This window comes from Channa argus, chromosome 6, assembly GCF_033026475.1.
Source record: "Channa argus isolate prfri chromosome 6, Channa argus male v1.0, whole genome shotgun sequence".
In the NCBI taxonomy this organism is placed as follows: domain Eukaryota; kingdom Metazoa; phylum Chordata; class Actinopteri; order Anabantiformes; family Channidae; genus Channa; species Channa argus.
In genome coordinates, this window is record NC_090202.1 from 8,433,050 (window position 1) to 8,450,747 (window position 17,698).

Below are 17,698 nucleotides of genomic sequence, written 5' to 3' on the forward strand. Positions count from 1 at the left end.
AAGCGAGGCATCACTAAAGTCAGGATAATTCATCTTCTGTGTGTTTACTATGACAAGGCAGTTCAACAATTTTGCTTGATTGTGAATCTTAACATTAATGTGCAGCCATATCAGACTGCGCAGGTCATATTCAGCCCTGCACCTAAAGTAAGAGTGACACATAAGGAGAAAGACAAAAAATGAGGAAAAAGTGGACTTAACAGGGGCCATATATGGGGGCCATTTGTTCCAGAGAAAAAACTGTAAAAAAAAAAACAAAAAGAGGGAAGCTGAAGAGAAAGCAGGTTCCTCTATGTTTGATTTCCTATGGCTGACCTTTGAACACACAATGGAGAGAGAAACAGAAAGACCAGTGGTCCAAACTAGCACGTAAGGGAAACAATTTGCTTCAAAACAGAATTCCCCAAGTGGGTCACAGTGTAAACTCTGATCTGTTGCCCTGTGGAGTTGCTGTCTGGCAATCAAAAGGTCCTGTTTGTTTAGGCTGAAAGTTGACAGTTCAGACATTTCTTAAGAGTTACAAATTCAGTGAAGGGTTTAAAAATCACAGTTGCTTGCTCTCTCCCTCAGGCTGTTGGGAAATAAAACTGATTAAAAACATTGAGATGATTATAATTCAGTTTAAATGCAACTACATACTGGGTTTTACCGGGGCAGAGGTGGAAGTGGCACTCTTTTCAGAAAGCAATAGGGAAAGGGAGGGGAAATTCAGTAATTTGAGAGGTTAAAGGGCGCTGACTAAGGCAGCAAAAAGCAGATGCTGGCCGCCTCATCTTACACCGCATCACTGGCTGACCAGGATATCATCTATAAACGACCCGAGCTGCCCTTTATACTGATAGGAGAAGGGAGGGAAGGGGAGTGAGGGAGATAAATAGAGTAAAGAAGATGAGAGGTGGTGACAGGAGAAGGATAGAGGCTAGAGGAAGAGTGATGGGAGGCAAACAGGAGCAATTAGTACAAGTTGGTGGGAGACAGAGGTTGGTGTCTGGTAGTGAGAGGGGAAAACAAGGGGAGTGCTGGCAGGTATGACGGAGGAGAAATGTGAAGGAAAGGCAAGAAGGGAAAAAGCTGAATTTTGTTCCATTTTGAAGCACTGCTAGTTCTCCACTGTGATAGCATCTTGACATTTCTCATCTCTCTTCATTTATCTTTCTCTGATCCCCACCTGTTCTCTTTTTTTCCTACGTCTCTTCACGCATATGCTCAAGTGTTTTTCTCTCCCCAAATCTTCTTCCTTCTTCTTCTTAGAAATCTCCTCACCTCCTGCTCTGTTGCACTCTGAGTATCATGTGACATAAATAACTTTGTGAATGTGGCTCGTCTTTTAATAGTAGCTGTCCTCATTTTGTTCGCCCACCTTCCCGGCCCCCTCTATCTCTCCTTCTCCCTGTCTCCCCTCTCATTCCCAGTTCACACAACACCTCATGCTGCAGTATCACAGTGCAATGTGCTGCAAGGTCATTACTGCCCTGGCAACGATCGTGTTTAAATCGAGGAGGAAGTGGTTAATAGTGTCAGGTCCTGCTTGGTATCATAGTGCTATGGTTGAAATCGTATGAAAGGCTTCAAATGCCCTATATAACATCCGAACAGCAACAGCCACCAGACTCTCTGTTAATGAGGCTAGAGAGGTTTGGCGAGGTGGTGAAACAGGAAGAGACACTAACACTATGTACAGTATCTAAGGGAGTCGGCATTGAACAAATGTGTAGAAAAGTTTTTCTTCAACCCAAACAAATGTTAAACAAACATAGGTCTTATGTCTCATTGCCCCGAACCTGCAGATAACTGATGCTTAATTAATAAATCCGTCAAGCTAAGGTCCACACACTGAGGGGACAGATCAGTAGTGGACAGATCAGCAGTGTTCTGGAGGACGGAGCTGTCCTGTATGCAACACTACTAACAAGAGGACGAGAGTATCTGACATATTAATTATCCTTCAGTGTTTTTCTTGGGCCATATTGCATAACCTCACTATTGAGCCATATTTTCACAAATCAGTACACGTTGGGTCTCTGTCTCATACCAGCCCAGACTAGTGTTAGTTTTTTTTCAAAAACAAACTATGAAATACTAACAACCTCTTCCACATAACAAGAACAAAAAAAAAAAAAAAACAACCTCAAACCAATATAGCTCTGAAAATTTGTTGAATTGCAATATAATTTGTGCTGATAACCCAATGATGTTAATTTAAAAAGCAGATGGATGAAAAAATGCAAATGCACTATTATATTATTGTATGAGCTGCAGTATCCCACTTATATGCTGCTGTCTGGCAACATGTATGCTCAGCTTAGCTGCACACAACTGTCTCCGAAGTTGCTTTATCTACTAACACAAGTGCAAATCATTTTAAAGATCACCACAACCTCTTCAAAGGCCAAGAAAAAGCAAACAATTTATGCATTTAATTAATCTACAATTACTACCGACTGGAAAAAAAAAACAACAACACAAAAACATTGTCAACATGCTGACAAATATAAAAAAGAGTTATTATTGTATTGTTGCTGCTGCAGTGGCTTTGTGTTTAGCTAGTGGCTCTGCTAACCAGAAATATACAGCCAAGCTAATGTGAGGAGTGGAACGGACCCTTTCAACAGGTCTCACTGTTTGATTATAATCAGAATATCAAATCGTTTTTGTTTTCATTTATTTTACACAAGTAGGAACACAGCACTTGGTGCAATCTACAGGCCAAGATTTCAGGGTTTTTTCACTTAAATACAAGATTCACATAACATCCTCATTAATGGCAGAGGCATGGCTCATTAAGAAAACATTAAGTCACATCACAGTGAAAAATGGTGGACACATTTTCCCTTTTTCGTTGGTCTACATAAATCCCGATACGTCTTATTCACATCAAAACCTTTTCTTGAGGAATACTGAGTGAAGGACATGTTTCTGGCATTAATGAGCACAGACATCTTGCAGCAAAGCAGCATTAATAGGTCTCACACGTGTGAACCTTGTCGAACACCCCACCCATCCACCCATGCAAGCTTGAGATTTGATCGCACTTTGGCTGAGGTCATTCGAAAATGATACTCCATTATGATGATGCTTTCACAAATTGTACCATCAGGGTAATCTTAGGCTTCATTCCATTGCCTACCCTGTGACACACACAGACACACACACACACACACACACATTGACCGTAAACCATGAGACAGCAGATCTGCATCATCCACAGATGATACACAACCATAGAGAGGAATGGAAGGTCACTCGGTGTATTGATATTCGGGACACAACCTTTTGATTAATATGTATGCATATGCGCAACATCAACTATCTCTCGTTCACACACACACACACACACACATAAACACACACAATCTGTGACTCCCTCCTTCAGATGTAAGACAAACAGAGGGGAGGGGAGACAACAAGGGCAGTCAAGTGGCACGTGTGCAAGCTGTTGTCTGCACTATGATATCAGTGCAAGTGTTTAAACAGCCTGACGTGCACATAGAGATGGGACGGGGGCAGCTAAACAGACTTCAACATGTAAAAGAATAGGGATGCTAAATATCCCTGCATTGTGGCTACCTGGCTGTGGTTGTGCCAGTGTGGTGTAATGCAGTGGCAGAGAGGGTGTCACTGAGTTCATAGACATAAACCAACCCACTGCCAGACCAGTCTGCTCCTCTCAGGAATAGCAATGGAGGGGGTGCGTGTATGAGTGTATGCGAGCGTGATTGAGCTAGAAAGTTTGAAACACGGTGGGATGGGAGAAGAAGAGTCACAGGGACGGACAGACAGAAAGGAATAGGTGGAAGAAAGAAGAAAACTTAGTCTGTCAACTTAAAAAAACAATTCTCAATCTCCATATACTTCCTGCTCATGTGGCATTTCAAGAACAGCAAGACACACATACTTTTTACTTTCAGTGTAGAGACACATGGCAACCTGGGCAGACAGGTGAACAAGGGATTGCTGAAAACGGAAGGAGACAGACTGAGAGACAGATGGACCGAGTGCAGGTACAGGTGGCATGGCCTGAGACTGACAGGGTGGATGTATCCCGCAAATAATGAGATGGGAGCAGAGTGAAAGAGAAGAACAGAAACAGACACAATAAGTACAGCGTGATAAGATTGAGCTAATTGATGACAAACGTGGAACAGTGGAAAATCCTTGACGGGACTCTGATTGGTAACAAGAGGATGATCACTGCTTGGAAGCTGAATGGTTGAAAAGCTTAATAGCACAATTATTGTGAAGATTATAAAGCTCAAGACATTATTGGCAACGGTTTGACCTTCCGCGAATGTTTTACATGCCACAGTCTGGTATTTTTGATCAAAATCAGGAAATACCAAAGCAGTGGATCTTCCCCACGAGAAATATAGCTAAAAAAAAAAATGTGTTTTCCAAATCACACAAACACACACATACACGAACATATGAAGTGCAGAATCCCTGACTTGTCATCAGAGCAGCATTTGGCCAAACAACGGATAATATTTACTCTTCAGCTGTCTATGACCAGTGATTCAGTTTGACACCTTAATCTGTGGAAATCACAGAGGGCTCCTCAGTGGAGCCAACTGTATTTACTATAGATTACATAGATATAGATCTTCCACTAGTGTGCATTAGTCCGGTGACAGCTTTGCAGACTGCAGGGAAAACAGCAATCATACACCACTGACTGACTCACCGTGATTTTGCCACTCACCAAATGGCCTCGTAGGACTTCCCCCAACCATTTGTCTGAGTGACTGACTGTCTATCTGCCAGTTATGTGCCCTGTGTTGAATTTCTGAGAGCTGGGACTCATTCTCCTGCTGTCACCTTGATCAGAGCATCCGTCCTACTTTCTTTCTTCGTGATAATTAAATAATGTAAATCAGTAGGGTAAGGGTGCGCTTATGTCATTATGCACATACACACTCGTTTTCCCGACAAACACCCTGCTCATCTGCATTCAACCGACTGCCCTGTGCCTGCTGAGGACAGCAGGGAGACAACATCACTTCTAAAGGACAAATTAGTTGGAGGATGAAACTAAAGAGTGGGGCAAAGGAAAAGAAAAGAGATTGAATTCGTAGAAAAAAATTATTCTTGTTTTTTTTAAATAATGAACACAGTCAAATACAGGCAACCCTGTTTTTTCACACACACACCCACACATTTGTTTAGTTGGACTTGCGTGCGCTACAGAATTCAGTATGTATGTGAGTGCCTCTCTGCTTGCTGTTCTATACTCTAATGACCTTGTAGATTTGCCTGCTCTGATCTGCAGAGAAGCTGAGAGTCAGACAGCGAATGAGAAACCCGGAGCGAGCCATAAAAAGGCAGGAAGACAGAGAACACCACAGAAAGCTGCAGAGAAACAAAGACACAGAGGGCCGAGGACTTGAAATAGTGACAGAGAGGCAGAGGTGTTGAGGGTTAGTCAGTGAGAAGAGGGTGTGTACTTCAAACGATGGGGAAAATATATTTTACAGCATCAGTAGTAAATAATCCAATCACATATGAGAGCCAAAGCAATTACTACTACAGTATTTACATTTATTAATAGAAATAAATGGGCGAATAAAATACTTGTGAAAATAGCTGTAGTATGTAAAATACATTTACTTAAGTGCCATTTTGAGGTATTTCTACTTTACTTGATTACGTTCTGCTCCTGAATACATTGACTTCTCTACTTATCAGTAGCTACTGCAATGTACGTTTACTGCCTTACATTTACGTGACAAGTAGTTATTTAGTTAGTAGTTATGCTACTGCATGTCTTCTTCATGTATCATTTTGTGTACAGATCTTTGTGAACAGAGTAGTTCTACACTGTGTTGAAACCTTTTCTTGAGTACTTTTTCCATCACTGCATATCTACTACATACTGTACAGGTGGGCCACCCACAGATGCTGTCAGTATTTAAAGAACCTCTTGTATTTTAACCCTGTCTCCTAAGAATAATTTTAAGCGAATGTAGGCATGTTTATGTTAAACAGAGATAATCACTGGAGAATTATGTTCTGATGCAACATATTTTTCTAATGAATGAAGTGCTACATTTATTTGGAGACAGACCCAAAGGGACTCAGGGACTGTCTATTACAGTTTGAATCCATTGTCTCAAGTGTGGCTGGGACTTAGCATTTTGATTAAGATTAGCAAAAGTTTGTGTTTAGGGGCGGCTGTAGTTGGTAAGGCAGTTGTCCACAGGGTCAGTGGTTCGATCCCCGGTCCCGGCTATATGTCTAAGTGTCTCTGGGCAAGACACTGAACCCCTAACAGCCCATTCCCCTCCCCAGCTGTGCAGTGCCATTCCAAGCCCGGTAGAAATTGGGGAGGGTTGCGTCAGGAAGAGCATCGGGCGTAAAAACTGTGCCAGATTAACATGCGGACAATGGTGCGTTGTGGCAACCCTGAACTCACGGGATAAGCCGAAAGGACAACAACAACAAAAAGTTTGTGTGATTCTTTTTTTTTTTTTAAGTTAATAAAAATCTGGATCTCTTTCTAATCTTAACCAAGTGCTGGAACTGTCTAAACACTGAATCAAAAAGAAAATGAAACGTCAGTGTGCTGAAAAAAATCAAACAAACGACTGCACTTTAAAATTCCACAGTTTAGAATGAGGTCATTTGTTTCATATTTTTGCAGGGTTTAAACATATCCAGAAATAAAGGTTTCCATTTCAATGTTTCAAAATAAGAGTCTTTTAAATGAACGCTTTTATTGTCTAATATTACAGAAAGCCAAGCCTCCCTCCTAACGTTTAGATTAGCTGTGCTAACACAGAAAAAGGTCAGTGGATGGCAGATCATTTCAGCCTGTTTCATAATTATGTTTTATTAAATATTAAATGCTCCAATATCCTCATCATTTTCAAAATTCAACACAAAAAAGAAAAATCCAGGTTTGTCTATTTATTCTACTACAGCGTTTTCTCCATGAAAACACTGCAGATGTGTTAAGCAGAGCCCTTTACAATCCCATCATGTAGTTGCTCCCCGACCACTCAATAGTCGATATTGTTTACTTTCTGAAATATTTATAACTCTGACGGAATTATCACATCATCTACTTACACAGATGTTTTATTTCAATTTACAACTTAATGGCTTCACAAAGCTCATTGAAGCATGTTGAAGTCTTCATCAGAATATGTTCACCTTTTTAAATTTCTTAATTCTGTTAATATTTTTCAATAAATTTGAGGGCACACATGTATGTGTGTGTCAGGCTGGTGCAGACGGCCTGGGTGAAGTGAGAGTTTAATCATTTCCTGAGGGCAGTGGCACTGTAAACACCAGTAGTTCAGTCATTACACAGGAGGAGTGTGCGACTGTTCATATGTGCAAGTGTGCTTCAGTGTGATTTGGCGTGTGTGTGTGTGTTTGTATGTTCATTCATTCACACATGAACGCGTGTGCATATTTAGCTTGAATGTTAACGCTAGGTGTCACACAGCTTGGACTTCAGGGTAGTCCAACAGAGACAGAGACAGAGACAGAGTGCAGTCTGCCAGTGAAGGGAACGTTTGTCAATGTGTGTCTACGTCTGTGCATTTGCATGTGTGTGTGTGTGCTAACTACTCTGCGGAACATTAAACACTAACGTTAGCCATTCTTTTGTCTGCTCAGCTTTTTTCCACACTAAAACTGTCCCGCCTCAAACCACCACACATGAGCCGTGAAGCACGATGGCCATCTGCATATGTGTACACACGCACACACGCGCACGCACACACTAACAGACATAATAACTCACACTAATAAAACCCACATCAACACATCACAATCAACGCCCAGATGGTGGATAACAATTCCAAAAGCGATATGGCAGAACAAAGCAGAAAATTCAAGCAGGGACAACTTAGTCTTGTGTCTAAAACAAACACAAACTAACACACACACACACACACACACATGCACACAGTAAACAGCAAAGACTTACTGTATCTCTGCAAGGACTCATCTGACTGCTGCTGAAAGGAGAATGGAAAGTGAAAACCTCATGCTTGCTTCGCGGCACTGCCCCCTCCTCCCTCCTTTTTTCCTTCCCTTCCTCCCTCCCCTCTTTCTTTCCCTTCCTCCTCCTCCATCTCCTCCTCCTCTTCCTCCTTCCCTCCCTTTCCTTCACTTCCTCACTCCTCTCTCCCTCCTTTGCCGTCTTGGCAGAGCTATACTGTATTCAGATACACCAGACTCCATATAAGGCAGCACAGCTAAACATGTCACACATAATTTATCCACAGCAGGCTGCAAGTTCACCTTTCACAGCTCGCGCTTGGATCTTATGCAAAAGAGGGAGGAGAGGCGTGCAGGGAGGGAGGGCAATGAGGGGGGAACTTAACTCAGACAAACTTCTACTGTCAACAGCCACGTTCCCACAATTTCACACTGCGTTGAGAGTTTGCGTGCGCCTGCATGTGTGTGTGTATGTTAACAAATGCTGACAATCAGACCGTGAAAATGATACTGGAGACCAAAAATGCAATTCACCTGCACTGTTCCAACACCTCCCTCCCCCGTCTTTTCCTCCTCTCTGTTTCTCCACCATCTGTATCTGCAGGCAGTAAATCTCATACAGATGCTGTTTATGAGACCTGTCCACCTGCACGAGCCCCTTCGCTACACCACCCCCTCTGCTCTCCTTGTCTTTCTACCTTTAAATAAATAAAAAGAAAAAAAGACAGGAACAGAGAGGGAAAGAGGAAAAAAACTGAAAGGCAAATAAAAAGTGCTAAGACAAAGAAAAACAGAAAAAGGAAAAAAACATTTAGTTTGTCGATTGGAAAAGGGAGATGCAGCGAGAGAGATTGCAAAAAAGGTCGAGATAAAAATACTATATGCCAACAAATAAGATGCCATCCACAGTGCTGTCTCGTTGCAGCTGTAAGAACCTTCTGATGATGTGTCAAGACTTGAATTTAAAAATGCATGCATGCTGACCTTCCTTCCACTTCTTCTGCTCCCCCTGGCTCAGTCTCTTTTCTCTCTTTTTTTCAGATAATTGTCTTTGTATTGCACTTAAATAAATAAAAACAAAACAATTGCAGCATGCAGACACCAGTTTAGAAGAAGAGAAAGAGAAAAGCAGAAAATATCGAGAGAGAAACAGAACGAGAGATTGGGAATAATAATAGCTACACTTGAGTAGCGTTGCTAGCTGGTAGCTTTCCCCTCCCTCCTCCACAGCTTCAGTCCACTCACAGGACAGCAAGAGTCACAGCTCTGTTGCCATGGTGTCTAACTCCATCAAACACTACATCAGGTGCATGTGCATCTATATGAGCATGTGCAAGTGTGTGAAGTTAGGTGTGTGATTGCGCTGGTGTGTGTGTGTGTGTGTGTGTGTGTCAGGTGGGTGTTACCAAGTGACTCACAGCCACATCACTGACTTGTGGCTGCAATACATCAGGGTGTTTGGAATTTATCACTGTATTGGCTCATGTGTGTGTGTGTGTGTGTGTGACTGTACAAGAGAGGTGTTGATTGAACAGAAGTCTGCTCCCTGGCCTTAAAGCACCTATGATGGATGTCTGCACTGCTCCAAGTGTTGATGTTTAGCTCCAGCTTCTATAAATATTTATCAATTTGTTCATAGAGTCAAAGCAACACGCTACAGACACAAGTCATATGTAATTTTAATTTTAAAGCTGGCAAGTCACTGTCCCGTGCCCAAACAAGGCCCTGCAGTTGTCTTTCAGGATTATGCTAAACTGGGACCAGGACGCGGTGTCTTCAAGTGTGTGCATGTTGTGTTTTGACTGACTAGAATGCTCTAAAAATATGACATGGAAAAGCATTGTCCATAACAGATGCCTGTGTTAATTTCACTTTCTCCATTTAGAGCACAGATCTCACTAAGAGTGTCTCTCAGGGGAACTTCAGTTGCTCAGATGCTTTCAAACATACAAAAACAGTAATACTATACCACAACATAAAAAAAATACTTTCAACAAGTCGAACTTATATATACATTACTTGGGTGTAGCAGAAACTAACTGTATACAGATATATAATCATTTTTAGCAAACTTGCCACTTTATAATTTCAGTATATTAAGGAGCAAGATTATGGTTAATTTTTATTTGGAGATGCGTGTTTTGGGTCCAATATTTATTTTTCTCATTTGGTTTGGACTCCTTTGGGAAATATGTGACTCTTTAGCTTTATAATATCATATGCTGGCTTTAAGAGCTGCCTGGTAATGAGAGTACGGAGAGTAAATCTAAACAACACTGCTGAGACTGGCCTCCTGGTGAAATATGAGTCTCTGTATTTCTAGAGTCTGTAGTAAATATGACAAAGGAAAAGTTTTATCGAGCCACAATGTTCACACTGGGAGGAGATCAGGGACAAATGGGTTAAAAAAAAAGCACAAATTTCCCATAGGGCACTAATGTTTTTGTATAAATCATTGTGTGTCTTATCCATGAAATGTTAACCACCTTATTTGTGTAACCATAACAATGACGCATGCAAATAAAACACTTATGTTAATCCTAACCACAGTCTTTGAACTAAACCCAACCATGTAGTTTTGCACCAAAACATAATTCCCTTTTTTTGTGCCTCAGCGTAACTAAATTCTGATGGTTTCATCGTAACTGTGTGTTTATGACCGTTTCCATGACGAGGGAGGTCCAGTACACCAGCAGCAATTATTTGCCATCTCAAAACGTAACTGCTGCCATAGGGGGGCCATTCAAGAGACACTCCTGCGGGTTCTATAAGAGAGAAAGGGCAAATGACCTGTGCTGCTGATAAAGGTTCCGACCAAAAAAAATGAAGCAGAGCTCAAAGGAGGCGTAAAATACGGTGACACATGTTGATATTAGACAGTCGTTTGATCCATTATTGATATAAAAATATTCATTTTGGGGATCTGTGCTAAAATAACAGGTTTGATTTAAAAATGCTTGTGCTAAGGTTTTAGAATATCAACCTGCACTGCACTGCTTCCTCTGAGACGTAGTGAAGTGGAAGGGAAAATCAGTATAAATGGAATAATCAAGTAAATAACAAGTACTTCAAAATCATACCTAACTACTTTACTTAAGTAAATGTACTTTCCGCTGGCAGGCTTCTGGTCTAAACACAGACATGGTGATGAAGAAGTGGAGCACAGAGAAAGGTTTTGGACTCGCAGATAATTGCTGCAATTGCAGATAATTTAATGCACACTAAGGTTCCCACTCACTGGTTTGTGTACTGAGGGAAGAATGAAAAAGACTTTTGAGGCAAACGCTTTCTAACAAGAGCCAGTGTCCCACACATTTTTGCTCTTTGCAATCATATCCAAATGAGGCTATGGATCCATGAACATGTGTCACTTGAGTTCCCGACCATTAAAAACAGGAACGGGGGGGAAAAAGAACAAAAAAGGGAACAGTGAGAAGAGGAGTTAAAGTTGAACAAAGAGATCTGGATCCATATATCACCTTTGATCTATGATGCTAAGCAAAGCCAGAGCTGGACCGAGAGCAAAAGAAAATCTTTCTGGAGAACCTCAAGTATCTTTCCAAATGGAAAATCCAGCAGGGCGACCCAGTGTGTGTCTGAAAGGTTTTCAACATTCATAACAGACCTCTGCTCTAATGTTGAGTATCTAAGGTCAAATCATTAAACGGCTCATCTTCAAACAGGAGCAGCTATTTCAGTTCGTCTACACTGCAAGACCTTGCACACCCTCTGCATCTTTCTCCTCCTTTCTCCATACTTATTCTGGGACCCCCATGATGTGACCTTAGTGGAAAATGTGGAGAAATGACAACACAGAGCTCTACACCAGACCCGTAGCGAAATACATGAACATCCATTGTTCAAAAACCGGCTTAACTGAAGCTCTTTGCTGAAGTAGCTCGGAAACGACCACTGTTTTCCAGAGCCCAGCTGGATCTGCTCTCGTGATCTGTTTGAGCCGGCATCAGGAGCTCTTCTCCTTCAACGTCAAACTTAAGACAGACGTACATCATTCTGCTATTGTTTTTCTTGTTTACAGTATCTTTGTGTTCATCATGAGCTCGCTTAAACACACCCAACTTCAAGAATGCCTCATAATTATCCTGTAGAATACAGTACAGGCACATGCGTGTACTGAGTGCACTCTCATCAGGGAACTATTACAGAGCAGTGGCAGAGATATAGATGCTACTGTCACATCGGTGTCTGCTGGATAATTCCACCAGGTGATAACACAGATCGTAAAAGGGGGGCTGCTAATGAAAGCAGCTGAAATGAAAAAGAGGACGCTCTCCATTTTGATTTTTGACAGGTGGATTTTTGCTGGGGAAGAGCAGAGAGAAGTGGTGCTCTAAATGGAAACAATCTGAATATTCAAAGGATTTTCTTGTCTGATCTGCATTATGTTTATTCTTGTCTTTTTTTATTTCCAATCTGCAAAAGCTCTTTGCATAGTCACTTACAGCATTCAGCATAATAAACAGCATCTCCACATGAAACGCGCCGTGTAACAGCTCCAAGATATAAAAGTACAACGATCTTAATGGTCTTTCCCGAATTCATGCCATAAAGAATAAGATAAATAAAATAAGTAAAAGCTGTTTTTTTTTTTTCTTTTTTTTACAGCTGGATTTCGAGATAATACCAGTTTAAATAACTCCACTCTTGTTCAGAGATCAGCACATACGACTGACATTTAAATGATATCCCTTTGAGAATCAAATGTTTAATTTAGGAAACATCCATTTTATTTTGCTCTCTACTACCTCATGTTGACCGTCCGTTATGTCTCCACATGACAGTGTTAAAAAGAGATTTCACAATATGGTCCAAGGGTGGAGGACTGACATTTCCATTTGGGTCTTGGAGTAATAAAAGTTTAAGAGTCCCTCCCTTAAGCTGTTGCAGACGTGCTTTCCACCCTGTCTGGGTATCTGGCTCAACAGATATGGTCACAAGCCTCAGTAGCCGTTAAACCACAAAATAACCGGTAATGGAGGAGCTAAGCTTTCACCACATCAGCTTGTGCTACTGTCATTTGGCACAACATGCTTATACCTCAATCACAGACTTTTGCTATTGTGCAGGAGCCATAATTAATATATTTAATTTTCCTTTAAAAAAAAAAGGCTTTTCAAACTCAACTGTAAAAAGCCTCATCAGATATTGTCATGAAAGTTTAAGTTATAATGCATCATTGGTTTAAGCTGCTTTTGACCGGGCACATTAGCTTTACATTTTAAAACACATAATTAGTCTTACTTCAAGCATATCAAACAACGCCGTGCAACATTAACTAGATATCGTGTAATCCCACATTTAAAATAAAACTTTACATATTCCTTTAAAGTAACACTGTAATTCATTCGTAATTCTTCTGTTACATAAATATGCCTGGAGAGATATTTCCTAAAAGTTCCACTGTGTTCACCAGCACCATTATAACAGAGGTACATGCAAAAGCTCCCCAGCTTATTCAAATCAGCTACAGTTAATGCAAACCAAGTGACAGACTAAAACTGACACTGATAGCACACATGCAAATCAGCAATTTCAAATGTCCTGGACACAGACCAGAGACCTGCTTTTGAAAAAAAAATTCCCAAACTCTGATATTCACAAGTGAGAAGAAATGCAGCAGCCATTGGTTAGCAACAGGCAGGGAAGTTGCCTGAATCAAAACATGTCAAATATTAATGACACCCTGTCATCTGTATGAGCAACTCTCCCTTTCCCCACCTCAGCTATAGCAGCTACAACAGACACATAAACGGATCATCTCATCAGCCCAGTAGCCGTCCACTCGGTCAGAGAAAAGCTGTCTTACCTGCCTGTTTGTCTGTGTGTTTCTCCTGCGCTCGGTCTGGCTGCATGAGTGTGTGTGCGCTCACACACACAGTCGCTCCAAACAGGAACTGATGAATCTGCACGACTTCAGCCCTGCAGCGTGCAGTGCATTATGGGGTTTCAGTCTCTCTCTCTCTCTCTCTCTCCCTCTCTGCTGTGTGTGTGTCTCTCTCTCGTCCTCTCTGTTGGCACAGTGTTAGAGGGGGATGTCCTCGCCTCCTGTCGGGAGAGAGGAGGGTGAACTCACACACGCTTTGTCCACACACACATACACAATGCAGAAGAAGCTTCATGATGACGACTGCCGCGGCTCCGGTTGCTGTGGCAACAGCCTCCCTCTCTTCCACCCTTCTCTCTCGCTCCTGTAGCTCTTCAGGCTCCTTCGTAGATTGTTCTACTTAAATAGTAAAGTAAAGTGGAAATAAAAATGTTTCATGAGCTCCACTCTTTCTACTTGCCTCAGCTTCTTTAAATTTTAGATTTACTTTAAGTCTGAGCTAACTGGCTAACACAAGTCAGAAGAGACTCACTGTATATGGTCATGTGATCACCAACTGTTGCTTCTGACTTGTGTGATAAAGAGCGGGTGGTGTGTGTAAAAAGAGTGAATAGAGACAGATACCGAGTGTTTGTGTGTATGCATATCTATGCTATAGCCTGTGTGTTTGTGTGTCATTTCAGTCACATTACCAACAAGGGAAGTACAGCTGGACTGACCAATGAAACAAATGGTCCGTATGCACGAGTGCATGTGGACAGATAGACACAGAAAGACTGGCTGTGCCCTATGGTGTGATTATTTCAATTTCCATTATTATTCTCCTTCCTTGAGGTTGGTTGTAACTGTTCTTTTATGGGGGGATTCAGAATGATAATGGGTTATAAAGAAAAGGAAGAGCTGACAGACAGATAAAGCAGAGAGACAGAGAGACAGAGAAAGGGAAATAAAGGGATAAGTACTGTAAGGGAGAGCAAATGAGGATAAGGAAGAAAAAGAGATGAGGCCTCCTCTCCACCGTCTCCCATGGCGACAGAGTGGGTGGAAGGCCGTGGCTGTGCTTCAGGCCCTGCCCTGTAAAGCAGCAGCTGAGTCTTGCAGCGCAACCGTTGCACTGGTAACCCCCTTATGCTTAATCTTTCAACAACTAGTCTTCCTGTTTTTATCTCTCACAGCTGTCATCACTTGTCGTCTTCTCGCGCTGACCTTCCAATAACTCCCTATGTCACCAAAATTGTGCGCTACAGTATATTTAATATCCATATAGACCGAAGCGAGTGATGCTACTTCAGGTACCGATAGTCTTAGTAGTAGACAAGTTAAAAAAAAAAAAACTACATCACCCACAGTCTGGTTTTCTGTGTTTCCAGTAGTCATGGGAACAGGTAGAAACTGGGATTCACTGAACATTTATTGTTGAAAGAAGGATTTTTATCAGTGGGTTTGGCTAACGGAGCGAAAGGGAGCAGAGAAAGTTATAAACAAAGTGGGAGGCAACAGGTGGTAGTGCATGCAAATGTGCCAGGATACATGTACTTGTTTGTCTGTGCCGGTTGCCAAATCATACTTGCTTTTCTACTTTTATTGTTTAGGTCTGCGGAGAACATGCTGCAAAGTGAAAGCAACTCCTTTGGGCATTCAGCCCTCTGCGGGAGAGAAAACTGCATTAAATCAATTAAAGGTGATTTTTCAAGGCATTTTCTCTGGCATTTTTCTCTGGAAGGAGTAGATATCTGAATGAGCTCGCATTATCAATGAACACTAGTGTGTGCTGCGTAATGAAGGGTCCTTGAGTCTAAGGGACACTGAATCCCCTGCTCAGATTTTCAAACCAGAGTGATTAGTCTGCTCTTTGGGACTAATGGCAACAGCAGGTGTCCACAGGCTGTGTGTGCCACATCTATTCATTAGAGACATTAACACTAACTACTCACGCACACACACACACACACGGAGAGAGAGAGAGCTCTCTGCTCATTGGAACTATTCATTAACAATGTTGCAGATCCCCTTAAGCGCAATGACCATTGATTAGGCGTATGCATAATGATGGTGGTGGAGCTGCTGGTGTAATTATTACTGCCCTCAGACTTTTGTTCACCTGGGTCTAGATTTTTTACAGCACACCTGAAGCGTTGGCGCTGTGGCGCTTTCCGACACTGTATATGACGGTAGACCTACAGTGCATACAGCGTTGCTGTGCACACTACAGTACAGGAGAGTAACTCTTGAGCCAGTTTGGTCCATTGTCAATTGTTCATTTGAAATTTGGGGACTGCGATAATATTAGGCAAAGACTGCATTAGTAGAAAAACTGCAGTGGTAGTGGCACTGTTAAAAAAAAAAAGAAGTGGTAAATAAAAAAATAAAAAAGATAAAAACATTAAAATAAGATAAAGATATCCTCTGGCACTAAACACTGTTTGGTGTTGTAGCCCCTTGTACTGCATGCCGCCCACCTGTGCTGTAGAAAAGCGGTTTACAGAGTCTTACTGTGGCTTATGATGAAAGTATGAGACTCTTACTCAAAGTCCCTAGAAGCTGTAGCAGGAGCCATATGTTTGTCAGTGTTGGTGCAGCCACTTGTGCGATCACTATATGGAATTTGAAGACTGTTTGGGCCTGAAAATATTAGCATATAGGTTTTGACAGACTTAAACTTGTGCTGTGTTATGTTTAGGTCTGCACATTGTAGGAACTGGTATTAAGGTCTGTATTTTAGCGCCAATGGTGAGGGTTTTTGTGTGTGTGTCCAAAATAAAGTTTATCTTATCTAATCTAAATGTATTCTGACATATTGTTCAAATGTTGACTAACTTGTTCGCAATTTTCAACCTTTATATATAGTGTGAAAATAGAATGTCTAGGTTTGCTTTATGATGATGAACGGAACCCGGTGGGTTAGGTTAGCACCTCGCATTGGAGCTGTGCGTGAGTGTGTGTGTGAATCGGTGAATGAGAAGCAACAGGGCTATATAGGCAGAACATTTACCATGTTTAGATGTGAAATATTGGAGTTGTGTCTTGTAGTATCAGGTACAGTTTAATCAGTGAAAAATAAGCGATTGTTGCAATGTAGGAGTTGAATGTTAAAATGTATCGTTCTCAACAAGTCCTTCAACTATTAATGTACCTGCCCTCTCATATGGATCAATGAACCCTTTGTTGAAACAGTGTCGCTACACAAGCAGGCAGGCATCTGTTAAACTGCACTCCTTTTTACATCACACTACAAATGTGCAGAGATATATTTTTCACAGTGGAGCCAAAATGGTGCCAGTTTCACACTCAGACAAAATGTGTTAACGCAGTGTTTAGGGTAGGGTTAGGCACAAAAACATCAGCGGTAGATTAGGTCAGGATCAGGAAGAAAAGAAAACAATGTCTTAAAGATGTTATATTGTTCTATTGTGCTTGCAAATCAAATTTAGGCTTTCTTATCATATTCCATGCAAAGTTAAAGAAATGTCAAATCTGAGAAAATATTGTACCCCAGAAAGTTTATATATCAAAAATCTAAAACGTTAAATTTTGCCTAGTATGTCTAATCACTACATCTTAAATGTTCAGTTTATTTCTGCAACCACATAATATATATATATATATATATATATATATATATATATATATATATATATATATATATATATATATATATATATATATATATATATATATATATATATATATATATATATATATATATATATATATATATATATATATATATATATATATATATATATATATATATATTTCACATGCAATATTTCACACTGAGCATCTGAACAGTTCAGCATTTAAAACCCTTATCTGGAGAACATGATCCTGGGTATAATCACAATACAGTATTAAAGGCTTGACTTCTACTTGCTGTTCACAAGTTTGAACAGGCTTTTCAAACCT

General features: G+C 40.9%; 1 protein-coding gene across 30 annotated transcripts in view; it reads right to left on the reverse strand.

Moving 5' to 3' along the window:
* The window catches only part of LOC137128508 (muscleblind-like protein 1), a 66,781-nt gene extending 52,856 nt beyond the window's left edge, over positions 1-13,925 (reverse strand). For 17 of the 30 annotated variants that reach the window (XM_067506657.1, XM_067506655.1, XM_067506656.1 and 14 more), the window contains exon 1: positions 13,775-13,925. Coding sequence is in view for 1 of the 30 variants with exons in the window: in XM_067506648.1 (XP_067362749.1) it covers positions 7,934-7,954 (21 nt within the window). In the remaining 29 variants the exon portion in view is untranslated. Of the gene's footprint in view, positions 1-7,933; positions 7,965-13,774 lie in introns of those variants that run through there. The other 13 variants (XM_067506646.1, XM_067506647.1, XM_067506642.1 and 10 more) reach the window with 6 other exon arrangements.
* Positions 13,926-17,698: the final 3,773 nt, after the last annotated feature.